At 57.2% G+C, this 18,384-nt stretch overlaps 1 protein-coding gene across 4 annotated transcripts; it reads left to right on the plus strand.

Annotated features, from left to right (window-relative positions):
- Positions 1-15,222, plus strand: ZDHHC18 (zDHHC palmitoyltransferase 18). 4 transcript variants are annotated; one of them, XM_074926302.1, is made up of 10 exons: positions 1-300; positions 2,831-2,991; positions 4,863-5,012; positions 6,371-6,508; positions 6,979-7,027; positions 7,479-7,581; positions 9,108-9,217; positions 10,958-11,057; positions 13,464-13,557; positions 14,457-14,562. In XM_074926302.1, the coding sequence occupies exons 1-9, from the start codon at positions 44-46 to the stop codon at positions 13,503-13,505; spliced, it is 1,110 nt and encodes a 369-aa protein (XP_074782403.1). In that variant the 5' UTR covers positions 1-43; the 3' UTR covers positions 13,506-13,557; positions 14,457-14,562. The 4 variants fall into 4 exon arrangements, with proteins under 4 accessions (XP_074782403.1, XP_074782402.1, XP_074782404.1 ...); XM_074926301.1 differs by lacking the exon at positions 13,464-13,557 and having other exon boundaries at positions 14,457-15,222; XM_074926303.1 differs by lacking the exons at positions 13,464-13,557; positions 14,457-14,562 and having other exon boundaries at positions 2,831-3,016; positions 4,867-5,012; positions 10,958-13,371.
- The last annotated feature ends 3,162 nt before the right edge of the window (positions 15,223-18,384 follow it).

The following is an 18,384-nucleotide window of genomic DNA, read 5'->3' on the forward strand; positions in this document are numbered from 1 at the left end:
CGGGAGAGCGGCGGGGCCGGGCCGGGCCGGGCGCTGCGGCGCCATGAAGGACTGCGAGTACCGGCAGATCCCGCCCGGGGTAACGGCTCCGGGGCCGGGTACAGTCATCTCCTTACCTCAACCCCCCGTAGGACCGGAGCGGTCCGGTGCGGCCCGGCGGCCCCGGCGGAAGTGGGAGGTATTCCCGGGCCGCAACCGCTTCTACTGCGGCGGCCGCCTCATGCTGGCGCGGCACAGCGGCGTCTTCGCCCTCACCCTCGGCCTCATCCTGGCCACCAGCGGCCTCTTCTTCGCCTTCGAGTGAGTCCGCGCCGCCGGGCCGGGGGCTCCGGGCACCGCCCCGGGGCCTGCGGGGCTCTGGGGTGTCGTGTCTCGCCCCGCCCCTGCCCCGCTGCTGGGGATCCCTCAGGGGCCCCCCGCTGCGCTGCGGCCCCGGCACACCCCCCCCACCTCGGGATCAGGCCCCCGTCCCTATCGGGGTAAAGCCGGGGGGGGTCTGTCCCTCGGATCGTTCCCCACTGGGGTCTCTAAACAGCTCTCGGCCCCTCCTTTAAGCCCCCTCCTTTCGGGGGGAGCCGTGGGTGGGAGGGAGGTGGGCTGGGGGGCGCCTCTCTCCCCTCCATAGGAGCCCAAATATCCCTCTCTTCTCCCCACTGCCCCCCAGGTCATTGCCCTGCTGCACCACAGCCCCCAGACCCGCGTTGGGAGCAGCCACCTTGCTTGCCCTCAGGTGTGTTTTTGGGGGGTGGGGGGACAGGGGTGGCCCCAGACTTTATTTACTCAGTCTGGCCCCGGGAAGGGGTTTAACAGTCCTCCCAGGATCTCCTCCTGGTCTCTAAATACCCCCCCAGCCTCCTTTCTGGCTACAGAGAACTGATCCAGAGTTGCAGGCAGGAAACCTCCAGGACTGGGGGACTTTGTCCAGAGAGGTGGCAGGAATGGTGCTTCTGTTAAAGGTGCTCGATAAATGGTGAAATCCCTCGGGGTCCCACCTTGAGGCTCTGCCCTGGAGCTCTGCCCCCGCCGTGCAGCGGTGTCCAGGGAAGAGGGACCTGCATCCCTCTCAGTCCCCTTTGCTTCAGGAAAGCTGGCCTGGGGAAGCCCCTGTGCCCCAGGGGAGGGGAGAGCCAAGAGCACCCCGTTATGTCCTGCACTGCCTGGGGGAGCTGGGGAAAGAGTCCCCTTGGTTATTGACACCTCTGAGAGCTTCTGCCACTCTGCCTCTGCCTCGGGAGGGAAGGCAGCTTGGTTTTCCTGCCGCGGTACGGAGCGGGGTGGGGGGATCATGCCTGCCTTGGGATCACGGCGTTATCTCCGTGAGTCTCAGAGCAAAGCTGCCCAAGCCTAGCGGGGAGATGAAGGTATTTGATCGGATTAAAGATTCTGAGAAGTCAGATGAGCTGAAAGGGGCAGGCAGCTGTGGGAGGCAGTAATGGCATCCCGATGCAAAAACTCCTTCCTTAGTGTCTGTGTGGCTTTGGCAGCTTTCTCTGCTGTATCTGAAACTAATGGGCAGCTCTAGCACAGTAACGGCTTTGTACCAGGCCAAGCAGAGGACATCTGCTCTCCCCTCCCTTCTTGCCTAGTCACTCTTTCTTGGTTGATGCCCTGGGGCTTTCCAAGTTGTTATTTTAGTAGTGTGCTTCTGTTGCATGCGTTACGGTTTGCTAGATGTGTAGCAAATACCTCTTGCCTATGTCTACAGTTCACTTTTTTTTTTTTTAAATGCTGTGTCTTTTAGGGAGGAACTTTGTAGAGTTGGGCTGACGGTTGGACTTGATGATCCCGAGGGTCTTTGCCAACCTGAATGATTCTGGGATACTTGGTGCCTGATGGGGGAAAGCGAGGTGCAGAGTTTCTCCTGGAAAAGGGGCGACAACAAAGCTCACACCTCTCCTTTCAAAGATCTCTCCCTCTGTCAGGGACACGACTGAGGGGCTCGGCAGCAGCGTTGGTCTCAGGGCGAAGGGGATTTGTTCCTTGGTGGCTGCTTTGTTCTGGACAGCTGAGCTTGGGACTTGAAACAAAAGTTACTTAATCCTCTCAATCTGCCTCGCAGCCTTACTGAGACTTAGTGCTGCCCGCAGACATCAGTGCTGGAGCAGCTTGCCTGTCTGTGCTGGGCTCTGGGTGCTTATCGGTGCTTATAATAGCAAATCCCTCTGCGGAGCGAGGGGCGGGAGGGGGCTCACGCTGCGCCCTGCAGAGCTGCGTTCCTCAGCCTCTTCACCTGTCGTGCTGCGATAACGGAGCTGCCCTGACGTGGTCCCCGTCTGCGGAGGGACAGCCCCAGGCCGTAGGACAGCAAGCCCAGGAGCAGGGCTGATGCCTGATGGCTTGTCCCAGTGGTGTCAGTGCTGGAAGGCATCCTCAAAACATCTGGCACGCCACGAAGGGCACACGAGTCATCCAGAGACAGCAAAGCTGTGTTGAATTGAAGCCAAGTTCCCTCTCGGCTTCACGTGTTGGACCAAACGGGATCGTGTTCACGCTGATTTTGATCCCTGCTTAGCTTGGGGTGTTTCTCCACGTGTTCTTGGCACTGCTGTTGTAGAAGGTGGCTGGGTTTTGGGGCAGCTGACAGGTTTTTGAAAGGCAGTTCTGGGACTTCAGAAGGACAGAGAGGTTGCTGTCTTTGTGCCAAAGCCCCTGTCTTCCTGGTGCCACTCTAGTGTTTTCTGGGCTGGTGCTTGCTATTCCAGAGGTCTCTGCAAAGCAGCAGCTCTTCAGCCCACTACCCCGTGCTAATTCATAGCATGTAGTCTTGCAGCTGGTAGCCAGTTGTGTAGCAATGGTTGGTAACAATGCAATTTTTTTTTTCTTTTACCAGCTGTCCCTTCCTTGCCAATCACCTGACCCTGGCCATCCCCATCATTGCAGCCGTCCTCTTCTTCTTTGTCATCAGCTGCCTGCTCCAGACAAGCTTCAGAGACCCAGGTATCCTGCCCAGAGCCACCCCAAGCGAGGCCGCAGACCTGGAAAAGCGGATTGGTGAGACTTTTATTCCCTCTCCTGTGTTTGGGCCAGTGCATGGCTTTGTGTGTGTGCGTGCACGTGCATTTCAGGCTCAGCAAGTCTCCTTTCTTGGGTCTCTGTAGCAGTTGTCCAGGGGGGAGAAAAGGCCGGAATATCAGATTGTGAGGCTTGTCAATGCCTTAGAAGTCCTGGTAAGAGCAGTGCGACGTGCTCCTCTAGCACAGCAGGCCGTGCTTTGGAGAGAGGATCTGCAGAGAAGCGGAGGTGGTTTTCCTTTCTGTTGTACCGTGCCTCGGGGCTGTGCCTGTTCCTGCCCTCAGGACCACGCCTGAGCAGACGGCGGCCCTGGGCAGAGCTCAGGGGAGGGAGAGCTTGGGGCATCAGTGTCCTGAACATCACTACCGTTAGGGACTGTGTCCCAGAGGCTGGGGCAGCACAAAGTTCCCCTCCAGAATCACTCTGCAAGGCTTTTGAAGACGGAGCTGCTCTGTAACGGTGTGTTAGTTACTTTGGACAACATTCAAATGTGGAGGAATCTGAGCCTCTACCACCTTCTGCAGAACACGGGCAGTGAGGATGTAGGATAATTAATTTAAGCATGAATGCTTTTTAAGATTATCATTTGCCATTGAGCCTGCTGTGCTGCAAGGTTTTCTTTATTGTAATGGTTTCTAACAGTATGTTAATGTTTGTCCCCGTCTAAAAACTGCTGTGTCACGCTGGTTTGGTGGTGGCCAAGGAGGTTTATGCACCCAGGATCTGTGGACCTTGTTGATGTGACCCCGCATCATAAATGCTTTAGCAAAGCTAACATGAGACGGCTTGAATCTGCCCCACTGGAGACAGTTGCAAGGCAGTAATTCTACATCTGACTAAAAATATCGTTTTAAAATATCCTCAGAGTGGTTATTCATGTTTCTGTTTCTAAGTGCCTAAAGCAGTAATCTGGCTGCAGATGCTGCCTGATGTGCCAGCTGTTACTGTTAATATAATCTACTTATTATCCTTTTAACATGCTCACTGTTACATCTCTATTTTCAAAGACTTCCCCGCTCTTTTAGGAGCGACTAAAAGGAATAACCCCCCAAAACTGCCAACGTCATACTGAGGTTTTGCAGCTCATACTCTCGCTGAGCAGTGCAGCAGCCTCCAGCTGCCAGTCCCTGATGACTAATGAAGCACCAGCACGCACCGACGTAACTTGCGCTGCCCCTAGAGACCCTCAATTCTGACCTTGAGGAGGAGGAATCCTCTTGTGCTACTAAGATACAGATGTCAAATTTCACTGAAGTCTGCCTGAAGCACTTGAGACCTGCTCGCTGTCCTCCCCCGCTGCGGTGGGGATGAGTCTCTTGAGCCCGGGGGTGCCGCTGGCTCCGGCTGTGAGTTGGCAGCTTGTGTGCTGGTGGCATTGGGGGGGACGTTTCTGCTGAGGTGACCCTGATTTCTGCAACTCGGATGCTTACAGCGAGGAGGAGCCACGTGTGCGTTGACAGATGATGTTGCCTCCTTGTGTTGTGATCCGTTAGACACGCAGAGATGAGTTGGTGTTACTGGGCACGTTAACGCTGCTGCTTTTGTGCTCGCTATTTATAAATTGCTTTATGTTCTCAAAGCACTGGGCAGATATTACTTCCTCTTGGCATCCCAGCAGCATTGCCATTGAACACAGAAGGAAAGGACATAAATAATGCTGCGAGGAGCTGACTGGAGCTCCTGGCTGCCCACCCTGCAACAAATCCTGTAGGCTGAGCTGCCTCTTAGCTTTTGCTTAAAATCAGGAGAGCACGTGCCAGTCCTTTACCCTGCCAGGAAGCAGCTCGGGATGGTAACGGGAGTTTGGGTTTCATCTGCACCAGTTTGACTGTCCCTCCTCATCCTCACAGACAGCATGGGTACCTCTACCTATCGCCCGCCGGCCCGCACGATGGAGGTGGTCATAAACAAGTACGTGGTGAAACTCAAGTACTGCTACACCTGCAAAATGTTCCGCCCTCCACGCACCTCTCACTGCAGTGTCTGCGACAACTGCGTCGGTAAGCCTGGAAGGGGGAAAGGTGCTGAGATTTCAGGGCGGGGGATGTATTTTGTGTTCCTGGATGGATTGCTTTGGCTTCTGGTAAAGGATTATAAAGCGAGATGGTTCTTTCTTCTTCCCATTTAAAATGAAAGCAACACCAGTGCAGTCGCTCAGGGCAAGGGGCAGCATGTCCAAGACTCTGTGTCTCTGCTCTCCCTGGTGCTTGGAGGACGGTGCTGTGAAATGTCTCCACCAAACACGAGGTTTGCTGGGGGCTCCTTGCTGTCTGTGGCCTTGCTGTTGCCAGACACCACCGTAGATGCTGATTGAGCTCTTCTGTGTCCTCTCCCCGTGCCCTCAGAGTGTGGTGGGGCAGGAGGGAATGAGCAAAGACCTGAAGAAAAGCCTCTGATAGCTCTGCGCAGGCATGGGGCAGCTGCACTGGGGTGGGCAGGGAGGTTCCCAGTGCAGCCTGCCTGCACCGGAGCAACTGGAACCAGCAGCAGGGTGCCATGTGATGTAGGGGCATGCCCGGAGAGTTTACTCCTTGTGCAGCTGCTCCTGGTTGTACATCGTGTGGGTGCGGAGGCTGTGCTTTACGCTGTCTGCTGGGGCAGCCTGAGGAGCGAGCAGGACCCCAGGGCTCTGGCTAAGAGAAACTTGAGCGTTGCCAAGCGTTCTGTGTTTTGGGGATAGCTGTGGGTGGCTGTGGCTCCTCCTTACGCTGGAACAGCTCGCTGGAAAGCAGCGTTTGAAGCAGAGCCGTCCGGGGGAGCAGGCATGCGCCTGCTTTGTGTGCCCTGAGTTTTGTTTGTGCTGGTGTCCCCCGCAGAACGGTTACTGCAGTCCTGTGAGTCTGCAATGCAGCCCTTTCATTAGAAGGCAGTCGGGAGTGTTTCCAGATATATTGCACCTGCCCTGCGTTCCCAGGCAGTTTCTGTGGTTTTAGAGGCGTATCTTTATAACTTTGAAAAATTCTTTTCTGTCCCGGAGAAGGCGGGGGAAGCTGACACACAGAAAGGGAGCAGCGTTGCTGCACGCACACACCCAGTGCTGTTAGATACTGGAAAAACTGCTGCTCTTTCCCTGATCTCTTTCAGTTTTAGTAATGGGAGGTGTTACCAGTCACAGGGGTTGTACTTATGCAGGGTTTGGTGAGGGGAATGGCTTGGTCTTTGATGATTTAAAAAGGGCATGTGAGCAGGCGGCAGCGCTCTGCTGAAACGTTGCTGTTGTGCTGCTGCAGAGGGGTTCTGGTGCGGGGCGGGGGCTGGGAGCTCGGTTGGTAGCCCCTGGTTTTTGGAGGTTCAGCAGAAATCTCTCCGTGACAATGTGCGAGGTGGCAGGAGTCCTCACCGTGTCCCTTTGTTTCAGAGAGGTTTGACCACCACTGCCCCTGGGTGGGCAACTGCGTGGGGAAGCGCAACTATCGCTACTTCTATGCCTTCATCCTCTCCCTCTCCTTCCTGACAGCCTTCATCTTCGCCTGCGTCGTCACCCACCTCACTCTGCGTAAGTACCGCGGGCGCTCGCAGCGGCGTGCTCCTGCCCACGGAGGACTTGAGGCAGCGCTGGGCCGCTCTTCCTCTTGGGCAGAGCGTGGGAAGGGTCTGGTTGGTTTAACCAGCCTTGAATAAACAGGCTCTCGCACTGCAGGGAAGCACAGATCCACCCTGCACCTCGCTGCAGAGAGACCTCGAGAGCTGGTGACTGGGCTTATCCCCTCCAGAGCAAATACACTGGTGGGTGCATCTGCTCTTAACCTGGTGGGGAAGGTGATTTGCCCGTCAGCCCCAAATCTCTTGGAGCTGTGTCTGTGCACTGACATTCCTGCAGAGTTACGGGCTGCAGATGTTTCTCGGGCAGCCAGGCAGATCCATGTCACCCACAGAGGGGTGGCTGCGTGCTCAGGAGGGAAGCATTGGCTGGAGATGCGAGGCTGCCTGATGGGATGTTGTTCCTTGTCCCCTTTTGCTTTGCAGGTGCTCAGAGAGATGGATTCCTCGTCACTCTGAAGACCACACCTGCGAGATATCCTTCTGGTGCCATCAGCTGCTCAGATGGTCACACGCTGGCGCAGCAACACTGGCCATGTCACCGAGGTGCCATGAGCTCTTCATAGGCCCACGCTGGTGAACCTCCCACAACTTAATTTAGTCCCCTAGCTACCTGGTTGGGGCAGACAGGCATCTGCAGACTGATAACGTCACCAAATTGGGAAGGCCTTTAGTTCACCACCAGGGTCTAAGGGTGGGTCAATAACTTGTTTCCCAGTTTACAAATTCATGTGGGAAGGGAAGCGCCTGGAGCAGGCTCTGCCTTGGTGGATGCCTGCAGAATGGCACAGGGAATGGAAAGCTTGCTGGGGTGTTTTCAAGGCCCAGTGTGTGTGGTCACAGCACATACATCCCCAAACAGTCTTCTGCTTCTCTTTGAATAATGATTTTGTTCCTTGAGACTTCCTTGACTTCCTTTGTTTCACTGTGCTGGAGCTGGTGATTTGTTTTTTCTCAGTCTGGTCTATTTTGGGCCTCTCAGGTTTTCACACTTATTTAGTTGCCTCCAACCTGACAACGAACGAAGATGTAAGTACCTGAATGCTTGTCCTTCTGCAGGGGCATCCCTGGTCCTTCCAAAGCAGAGGGGAGGTTTTCAGGAGATCCTTGGCAGCCTGCCTTGGTGCAGTGTCTCAGCAAGGTGTGATAATCCACTGCAAAGCAAACAGCCTGTGCCCAGGACATTTAGGCTGTAGTTTAAGGCGGCTGAGCCTGCGCCCGGGACATTTAGGCTGTAGTTTCAGGTGGCTGAGGGGGGAAAGCAGCCCACAGCAGCAGGGGACTGCGTGATGTGTTGCTTGGCAGTGTCAGGCTATGGGCGTCACATGCTGAAATGTTAGACAGGTCATGTGTGTGTTTTTTCCAGTTTGTGTGTGGCCTTGCTTAAAATTAGGAGTTCCTAGGCTAAAAAAAGGAAAACTGGCCCCAGAGATTTATTTGGGTGTTTGCCTGGGACATGGGTGATCTTAATTCAGCATCCCACATAACCACAGGTTTCCTCTGAGACCCTGGGCAAGTCCCTTTGTCTCTATCAGTTCCTCATGTCTAATAGGCAAATAATGTACAGAAATCTCCTGATGATATTTACCTCAAAGTCTGGGGTGTGTGCAGACTCCAAGGGCCAAACGAGTACCCTGAGCCAGGCAGATGGTACAGAAAAGCAGGATCTGTCTGATCCTCAGAAGGAATCAAAATTCACCCTTCTGGCCAGAAGTACCTGTTATCCTTGCTGGAACTCCAGCGCTGCAGAAGGCATGTTTGCATCCCTTTGGTTTAGTTGTTTTTTTTTTCCCCCCCCTTTCCTCTCCACCTTCCTGTTACGTTCAGCAGTGTAGGCAGAAGCACACGGGCCCGTGTCAGTGAAGCTGCTGGAGGTCTCAAGGTGCTCCCAGTCCGGGGGGGTCCGAAGTGCCTGGCCCGTTGCCTCTCTGGCTGTGTTGCCCACGTTGCCAGTCTTATGCTGCAACTGGGGAGAGGAAGTAAAAATAAAAGGAGGAAATGTAATAGTAAATGGTTCACTGCAGCCGGAGGCCTGAGGCCAGGTATAGCATCTGCCCACTCGTGTGTGCCTGCGCTCTGTGTGACCGGGGTTTCGAAATCAGAGTCCCCGTGGCAGCTGCTCAGGGTGGGGACAGATGACATTTTTTCCTCCCGTCGCAGCACGGCCTGGGAATCCCCTTGTTGTTTGTTCAGCCTGAGGAGCCCAGGAGGGTCCGAGAGCTAGAGCTCTGCTCTGATGGGCTTTTAGCTTAGGAGACAACGGGGGGAGGAGGCGGTGGCCGGCGCTGAAGGTGGTGACACTGATGATGGTGACGCTGACAAGCTGCCACGCAGCGTGGGGAGGGCACGGCTCTGGAGCTTCTTAGCTGCAAGGCTGAGCCCTGGCAGAGGCTGGAGCAGCTCCTCCTGCCTGTGAAAGCAAAGAGAGGGAGGACATTTGCAGGAAGACAGGCCTTCCACCTCTTGAGCAAGGGTTTGAATCAAATTCATTATCGTGTATTTATCTGCTGTCACATCTTTCCTGTCTTAACCTGCGTGTATCCTTTCCCTTTCAGATCAAAGGGTCCTGGTCAAACAAGAGGGGCTCAGAGTTCGCCAATCCCTACAGCCATAAAAGTATCCTCACAAACTGCTGTGCAGTGCTGTGTGGACCATTCCACCCCAGGTAAGAGCCTTGGGCCTCCACGGCGTGGGGAATTGCACCCCGCTCTGTGAGAGGGGCCTCAGACGGGACCGATTTATCTGGACTCAGGGGAGGCTGTCAGCACAAACCCGTCTGCTTCAGTGCTGAAGAGGGAACAGTTTTGCAGTCTCTGCAGAGAAAGGCTGCAGATGCGTATAAGTAGGAGATACAATTTGTTGCTTCTCCTGTGGTTTGAGCTTGGCGAGTTTGGGTCAGTTGTAACTGTTTCGTGGAGCTTGCAGATAAGACAAATCCTGCGATTCAATAAGGGGAGAGTAACGGCACCACAGGGCTGGGAGCAGATGGTGAATGCCAGTAGTGGCAGGACTTCTTAGAGTCACAGAATCATTCAGGTTGGAAAAGCCCCTCGGGATCAGCGAGTCCAACCATCAGCCCGACTCTACAAAGTTCTCCCCTACCCCACATCCCCCCACAGCTCATCCAAACGGCCCTTAAACACCCCCAGGGATGGGGACTCCCCCCTCCCTGGGCAGCCTGTTCCACTCTCTGACCACTCTTGCTGGGAAACATTTTTTCGTCATGTCCGCTCTGACCCTCCCCTGTTGCAGTTTAAAGCCGTGGAGTTTAAAGCCATTCTTGGCAAAGGATTTTTCCTCCTGTACTCAGAGGATCGAGCATCATGGCAAGCAGCTGGCAGAGATCCACACCAGGCAGTGTAGACACCCTGGGTTTTATCAACACTTAAATTACCTGAAATGCTTAGTTGCATCCTACCAAATGCTCGTAGCTGTGAGTTAAGCAGAGCTGATGTTAAAACAAGGGCCAAGGTGGATTGCTGCGGGTGTAGGGAAGCACTGGGCCCAAAGCAAGTACCTGCACCACGGGATTACCACTGCTTTGTCACAAGAGGGTGCAATTGGGCAGAGTCAGGCCGGTGTCACAGGAGTTGGGGATCCTTGGGACACAGTTTATTCACTGGATCCAGTGTGGATTTACGTGGACCATCTCAGAGGTGCGTACTCAGTGTAACAGCAGCAGGGGAGGGTGTCTGAGGCTGTGCAGCTGGAGTCAAAGTGTCTTTTTTTTACATTTACATCTGGCCCTGCTCTCTGAAGTGCCCCCAAGTTTTTTTGTTGAATTCAGATCTGCCAAAATTTCCATTAGGAAAAAATGTTTCCCAGCAAGAGTGGTCAGAGAGTGGAACAGGCTGCCCAGGGAGGGGGGAGTCCCCATCCCTGGGGGGGGTTTAAGGGCCGTTTGGGTGAGCTGTGGGGGATGTGGGGTAGGGGAGAACTTTGTAGAGTCGGGCTGAGGGTTGGACTCACTGATCCCGAGGGGCTTTTCCAACCTGAATGATTCTGTGATTCTGTGAAAATGCCGGTGCTGCCATTCAGAGTTGGTAAATCTGCAGATTCAGGGCGCCAAGCTGCTCGCTGGGAGGTTGTGGGGAGAATAGTGTTTTACTCCAGTTCTTCCCTCATTCATGTTGTTTCCCTGTTATGAAGGCGTTCCGCCGGTTCCCATTTGGGTTTGGGGTGACCCAAAGCTTTAACTGCCCGCAGGCTGCCTGCTGCCCGCTGTGATAAGTCTGGGCTTTGTGTAACGGGCAGGAGGCTGCGTCAGCCAGCGCTCCTGCCGTGCCTTGGTTAGCAGCTCCCAGGAGGAGAGCCCTCTCCTCTGCGGCCCGGGAGCTCCTGTCTTCACACAACCTTCATTCCCATCACTCCTCTCCCCTTGCGCTCTTCCTTTTCTGTTTTCCAGTTTGATAGACAGAAGAGGATTTATCCAGCCGGATTTTGGGACCCCATCCAGTCCTAAGAGTGAAATCCCTTCTTTTGGAGCCAAAACTGACACCAGCATGGTAGGAGGCATTCCATAGCAGTGCTGGGATGTAGCCCAGTGCCTACTGCGCCTGCACCTCACTCCAGCCAGTACCTTCCCACTTACCATCTCCCCGGCCTCAGGTGGGACAGCCCTGTGATGCAGAGCTGCCAAAGACTCAGTTGAGCCATATGTTGCCTTTTCTTTTTCTTTTTTTTTTAATTTATTTATTTTTTTTTGTTTATTTGTTTCACTGTGATGTGGCCTGTCTGGACTTTCAACCAATAGAGCCCAACAGCATGCAGGACCCTCAGACTCGTGCAAGAAGCTGGGGGGTCCCTGCTGCACCTGGAAACAAATCGTTCTGGGGAGCCACCGGATCTCTGAGCCCAGAGTCTCTGCTCCGGAGGGGTCGTTGTGTTTCCTGCCCGGAGTAAAGGGGTGGGCCAGAGATGGGAGGTGGGCACTGGCAAACAGTTCCCTGGCTGTCACACCTTGTCTTCTGGGCTGTTCCCTTGGTATCCCTGTTAATCTCCGTGAACGCATCCTGCTCCCCTGTGCCGATGTGGAAGGACTGTTCTGTCTCTCAGTGGCCGGGTTCTCACCTCGGCCACTGCCGGAGCAGCTTTTTTTTTTTTTCCAGAAGCTGCTGTGCCTTGGTAAATTGGGGCTGTTCAGCTGGGAGGACTCTGGCTCCCAGCAGACATGGAAGCTGGCTAGCTGTCCCAGCTGCTGCTGATCCTATTTTCTGGCTGGTCACCGAGGGGGTGCTGAAGAACGATTTGTGTTTTGGCCCTGCCAGTCAGTAAGACAACGTTTTGCAGCAAGGACACGAGTTAGGATGACCCTCCTTTTAATGGGGAAGGAGACACATGCAGCGTTCTGTGGCTCTCATTGTGAGGTGCTAGTCATGAGATTTGGGAAGCTCAGCTTGCCGGGACAGCCTGGTTGTGTCCTGTCTGTAGACCAAAAGGCAACACAAAAGGGTGTGAATTCCTGAGGGTCACACTTTTCCCAGGTGGAGCTTCAGAGGAAGCAGTGACCAGGTGCTGGTCTCCCATCACCTCATGTTGTGCTCTTGCTCTGGGTTTTGGGATGAGAGCAGGGCTGTCCCCCGCGCCCGGGGGACGATCCCTGTGTGCCTGGGCTCACCCCTGAGCATCGCTCTGGGCCCGCGGAGGCACAGGAGAACCGGGCAGGGCAGCCAGTGCTGCGTCACCCACCTGGAGTGTGCTTAGGGGAGTCACAGACCTTGTTAGCAATACTTGAATCATGTTATTAAAAGCTGCTGGATATTTTTGCACAATTTGTAGAAATTTATTTTTTTTTTCTACATAGAACATTTTATATTCGGTTCAGGTAGTGTTGTGCATGTTAGCCAGGACAGAGGCTTGCAGTGTTTTGCGTCAAGCTGCCTGGTTAGGTTTCCGTGGGTCAGACACATGTATTTCAACCTCAGGCAGAGGCAGCACATTTCTGGGGGCAGCACGTCCCCCCCCAATTCACCAGCGTCGTGCTCTTCACCTTGTGAATGACCGCACGCAGCGTCGGGCCACGCTGGGTGACAGCAGAGGCACAAGTTTCCCCTGGCCTTAAATTTCTGACCGGCCACACAGAGATCTCGGGGCTTGTTTGCTGTGGCCACCAGCTCTTCCTTCCCCTCCGCCGAGAGCCGAGGTGAGAGCACGGTGGCAGCTGCTGAATTTCTACCGGATCCCGGCACGTGGCCCTCGCTGCCCAGGGAGGCTCCCGGTGCTGCTCTGCCCGCAGCCCCGGCCCCCCAGCTTCGTGCTGTGCCTGTGTTGCATCCGGAGAGGCCACCGTGCTCTTCCCTCCCCGCTTCTCCCGCAGGGATGTCCCCAGCTGGGCTCAGCCCAGCCTTCGAGAAGCCTCGACCTTCCAGGGGCAGGCGTGGGGCCGAGCTGAGGGTCTGGTGCTGGGGAGCAAGGAGCAGCCTGGGGGGTGTTATCAGGGGCCAGACTCCTTCCTGTTTTTATTTAAACCGGTTTCCTTTGTTACTCGACATAATAAAATTATATTTTTAAAGAGTTAATTGCTTTGGATTATTATTTTCTTCCTTTAAGACAGAGCAGGGCACGTGTCCAACATCTGCCAGGTGGCAGTTGGACTCTTTGAGGCCCAGGCCTTGCCTGGCAGCTCAGGACCTCCTGCAGGATGGGGCTGTGAGGGATGCCTGGCAGCACTGGTGCTACCGTGACTCTTGCTGGAGCAAAGGGCTTTTTCTGTCCCACGTCCCCAGGCTGGGCAGGGTCTCATCCACTTGCCCATCCCCTTCCTGCAGAAGCCACCATCACCTCAGTGTCCTTTCCCCACCCACCCTGCTCGGTCCAGGGCTGGGCAGGGATCTGGGGTCTCCCCCTCTAACCCAGCTCCTCGGGCCATACCGGCAGGTCTGGAGGTGCATAATCTCTGGTGTCTTCCCCAGGAGGATGCCTGCCAGGACTTTGCCATTTCCTGCACAGCCTGACGGGATTTTGCCCCCTCCTTGGATGTTAGCGCTGCTTTCTGAGGGTTAGCTGGTAAGAAAGCGCTTTCTTCTCCCCGTCATCCACTCGACTGACTCATCTCCACTGCATGACCAGCTCTGTCCATCCACCCATCACTGGTTCCGTTGGCGTCCCTGTGCCCCCTCCATCCCTCCAGGATCCCACCTCCGTGCAGGGCAGCGAGCCCTGGGCTGTGCTGCCTCGGCGTGGGGCTGCGTGCCAGAGGGGCTGGTTGCCCGCAGCCTTAGTGAGGACAGAGGGAGGGTTCCCCCCCTGCGAGGCTTTGTGCTGGGGTTTGGTATGAGATGGAGCTGCTCGCTCTGCCTCGGGGAGGGGCTGGGCTGGGGGCTGGCTCCAGGCAGAGGGTTTGTGAAGCCCGGGGCTCGCTGGGCTGCACGTTGTGGTGGTCCGTGCTCCATGGGGCTGCCACGATGGGACTGGAGGGAGCCACCAGCTGATGCAGAGATCTGGTGTTTGGAGTGAGCTGTGGCCTGAACAGAGGAGGGGAACCTGGAAGAGATTTCTCATCCCAGCTCTGACCTGCTCAGGCAATCCCTCCCCTCCCTTTCCCTCTGCCTATTTTCTTCTCTGTAACACCAGGTTCCTCCTCCGACATGCCCATGGCCACGGTAAGTTCCTTCCAAAGCACGTTGTGACTTCGCCTGGCTTTGCCTGGGGGCTGCAGAGCTGCCCCTCTCCCTCCCTGCACCACCCCACGGGCTCCTGCCGGCTCGATCCCCAGCGGCAGCGATGGAGGAAGCCGCTCCTCTGTCCTGGCCTGTGGCTGCCAGCACTTCTCCATCCCGGACTCTCCCCTTTCTGTCACCGAGCCCGGCTGCTCCCTGTTGCTTCTCACTCTTTATTTCTGACACTAACCCTCTCTTTTTCTTCCTCCTCTCTCCTCTCCCTCGCATCGGGTTGATCCGTACCAGGAGCCGTGGCAGCCCGCAGCCCTCTCTCTGCCTCTCGTGGAGTTGCCCCGTGGGGAGCCGAGACGCCGCGGGCAGCACCCGAGACCACAGCCATGACCACCACGAGTGCCTCCGCTCGCCAGGGCTACGCGGCTGCGCCTTCCTCCCTCCCATCCCAAGAGAAGGGGGAAAGCAGCCGTGCACAAGGAAAAGCTTTTCCAACCCCCCCTCCGGGAGCCAGGACGGCCGTCCCGCGGGTTCAGAGCTCGAAGCCATACAGCCGTCCCACCCCAGAGCAATAACCGGAGCTCCTGATGTCTCCTGCCGCTGGACGGACTCACGCAGCCGAGCCGAGGCCGCCGGTGGCTCCCTGTAACCACCAGCTTTACCCCCAGCAAAGGTGTCTCCCCTCCCGTAGATGCTGGGAGATAGTGGTTTGCATTCCAGCGGGTTCTTGACATGAGCAGGATTCACACCAGAGCGTTTACAACTGACCCGGTGGCATTACACACCCAACCCCACCAGCCCCTCTCCATGTGCCGGAGGACTCACCTCTCCAGATCAGAGTTAGTACATGGTCAGAATTTACCCTTGCAACCCCCCTGGCCATCTCCCCCCTTCCTGTTTTGTCTTAGCACGACTCTAGTTATAAGGGAAGGATTCAACCCCCCCCAGCACCTTCTGCAGCCGGTGTTGCCGGTGGCCGCAGCACAGGCCGGGCTGGGAGCTGCCCTGCGGTGCCGTGCAGCCTGGCCTGCCCACCGTAGAGCCCGGTAGGATTCACCATCTATTTATGCCTTTTACTTTTGTAACAAAATAAAAGTTTCTCCTATTTACTGTACGCCAGCGTCTGGCTGCTGCTGCTCTGCCGGCGGAGGGGAGCTGCTCCCTGCACGCTCGTGCCCGGGCACGTCGGTGCTGTGCAGGGTGGGGGAGCCGAGCGGAGCCGCGGAGGGCTGGCACCTCTCTGCCACCGGCTGTGCCGGCCACGGGGCCAGGAGCTCCCTAAACTCAGCTGTGGCACTCGCCATGGGCTAGAGGCGAGTCTCAGCCCCCCCGCGTGGCTCTGCACAGTGGGGAGGACAGGAGCCTTGATGCTGGGGATGGGAAGGAGCGATGGGCAGCGCCTGTGGGACCCCAAATCTGTCCCTCACTGAAGTGTCATGAGCCAGCAGTGTCCCCGCAGCCGGAGGGAGCAGCAGGGCTGGACTGGTGAGGAACGGGGTGGCTGGACGGGCTGTGAGCATCCTTCCAGTGCCGCTGGAACGGCCACCAGCATCCTCGGTCCCCGGGCTGCCATCGCCGAGCTGCTCGAGCACCCAGCCCATGCCCGCCCGCAGCACTGCCGGCTCGGCTCATGGAACAGGGGATGGACGCTGGCCTGGGCTCCGCTGGGCATCCATCCCTCTGTGGGGCGACGCACCTTCTGCTGCTGCTCTTCAGCATTCGGGGAGACCACGGGTGCTCTGCGGGGTGATGCTGCGGCCGAGCTCACCTGCAGCCTCTGCGCAGCGATCTGGGGCTCTTCCCTTCAGCCACCCGCTGGTTTTCACGAAACCGGTAGAGCAGAATGTTTTTGCAGCCTTCTCTCAGCTCGTTGCAACCAGAACTTGGCAGCGGCTCAGCCCCTTTGGCAGGAGCTGCCGGCAGACGCCTGAGCCCTCGCACACCCCATCTGAGCCTCCCGTCCTGCTCGGGGGGTCCTGCCGCGGGGTCTCCCCACGGGGCCCCCCAGAGCGGAGCTGACACAGGATTAACAGCCCAAAGGCAGCCGGGCTGGTGCAGGATCAGCCCGAGGTTTTGAAGCCGGGTCTGGCAGCGAGTGCTTGGGCAGGGCTGGGGGCTGCGGACCCCGACCACGTACAGCTCTGCTGCTCGAGGGGGTGCGAGCTCCGACTAACTCCCACCTGGGAGTCGCTGCCTCGGGGTTTTGCAGGGGAAGGAGGTGGTTTTTCAGAGGGCTGGGTACATCAGGCTGCCAGTTTGCTCCTCCCTCACCGCTCTATGGGGGCTTTGGGGCTTGGTTGAAACTCTTAGAGGGTCTCTGCAGGTCTGCTTCCACGCCCCCCCCCCCCCCCCCCCCCCCCCCAAGCCTCATGCACCGGGCAGAGGCTGGAGGATGGGCAATGGTCTCTCATGAGGCCGTTCCTTCGGAAAATGCCTTTTCCCAACTCAGTGGGGCGTAACCTGCTCCCGCGGTGGATCACGCTGCGCTGGGGAAGGAGCTCTAATTGCTGACGAGGCTCCGCACGTGGCATGGCTCCGGGGGGGCCGGGGGACACGAAGGGGCTGAGGGGAGACTGGTGGAGCTGGATGCCCTTGTGCTGTGAGCCCCTCGATGGGCAGGGGTACCCAGACCCACCATATGCCTGGAGGCTTGGCCAGGAGCGGGTGAGCACCCCCCGAATCCCCCTCACCGGGGTGGGGAGGGAACTGTTGGGAAGCTGGGGGGCGTTTTCCTGGGCTGCAGGTGGTTTGGAAAAGCATCTACGGGGCTTCTTTGCATCTTCCATCCCCAACATCCTCCATCGCCCCGTCTCTGAGGGGGTTGAGTTAGGCAGGGGGGGGATGACGGGGCTGGGGCGCTCCCGGCCAGGCTGGCACCAGGGGCTGTTTGCAGGGATGAGTAAAGCAGCGAGTCACGCTGATTATAAAAAAAAAAAAATATATATATATATATATACCACCCCTTTCTGTCTTGGCTCGGTGCCGCCAGGCGCCCGCCCCACCCTGCCCTCCCCGCATGGCTCCCGCACGGCAGATAAGGCCGGGGATTGGCGCAGGCGGCGAGGGCAAGGCTTCGCCAGCACGGCCAGTAGCCGCCAGCGCCCGGCGTGTGGCAACAAGCTTAAGCAGGATGAGAGTGAAACTGCAGCGCAACGCGAAGCAGAGATCCTAATCGGGGCGGCACGTTTCCACTGGCGGCCCAGCACCTACAGTGAGTTCGTGTCAAAAAGAAAAAAAAAAATGATTGAAAAAACACCCACCCAAAACTCTTCAATTACAGTTTGAAAGATGAGAAAAGTCCCCGGCGAGATGCTGGGATGGGGAAATGCAGCCCTGGGCTGGAGGTGAGCAGCGGAGGAGCCCTGGGGCCAGTTGGGCTGGGGGGGGGCTGTTTCCCTGTCACCAGCAGGATTTGGGGTCACACCAGCCCCTCAGACTAGGGGAGGTTCTGGGGGGGGGTCAGGCCCGTCCCGCTGCGCGGCGGCTCAAAGGCGCGGGGCGACTGCGCCCTGCTTGGGGCGGTCCCTCCCGCGGCGCTTGGGCGAGTTGCTGAGCCTCTCTGCCTCGGTTTCCCCACCTGTGGGAATAAATACCTGCCCGTCAAGCCCTCGCAATTACTAGCGAGTTAATCACCATATAAAAACGACAGTGATATGATTGGGGGGGGGGAAGGAAACCATTTCTATGACTGGACACACCCCGTGGCCCATTTCTCTTGGGGGGAGGGTGGGTGGGAAGAGCTGAATGCTGCTGTGTCTCTGCGTACCCCCCCCAAAAAAATCAGTAACCCACCAGCTGTCCCCCTTCCAAGCACTTTTAGCAGTGGGATGGGTGTTCCCCCGACCCCGGGGTGGGTGTTGGCTGGGGGGGGGGGGGAGACCCTCAGGGTATCCATGGGTGCTGCACCCACCGCCAAGCCCTCCCCGAGGACCCATGGGGAGGGCAGGGCGTTGGCCAACCTCCCCTCGCCCCTTCCCCAGCGCCCACCGCCTGCGGGCGATGATTCACGGCAATTTTCCTTTTAAGGCCGGGCTCGGCAGGGAGGAAGCAGTGGAGGAGGAGGAGGAGGACACTCCTTCGACCTCACAGGCTCCTCCTGCTCTCGCTCGAGGCTCCAACGCTCAGCCAAAAACGAATCCCAGCGGTGGGGCTCGGCAGAGGCTCCGACGGCTCCCGGCCCCGCTCCTCGCCCAAGTGTCTGCCCTGTGCCCGCGTCCCAGCC

Source organism: Athene noctua, chromosome 24 (genome assembly GCF_965140245.1).
Source record: "Athene noctua chromosome 24, bAthNoc1.hap1.1, whole genome shotgun sequence".
NCBI lineage: Eukaryota > Metazoa > Chordata > Aves > Strigiformes > Strigidae > Athene > Athene noctua.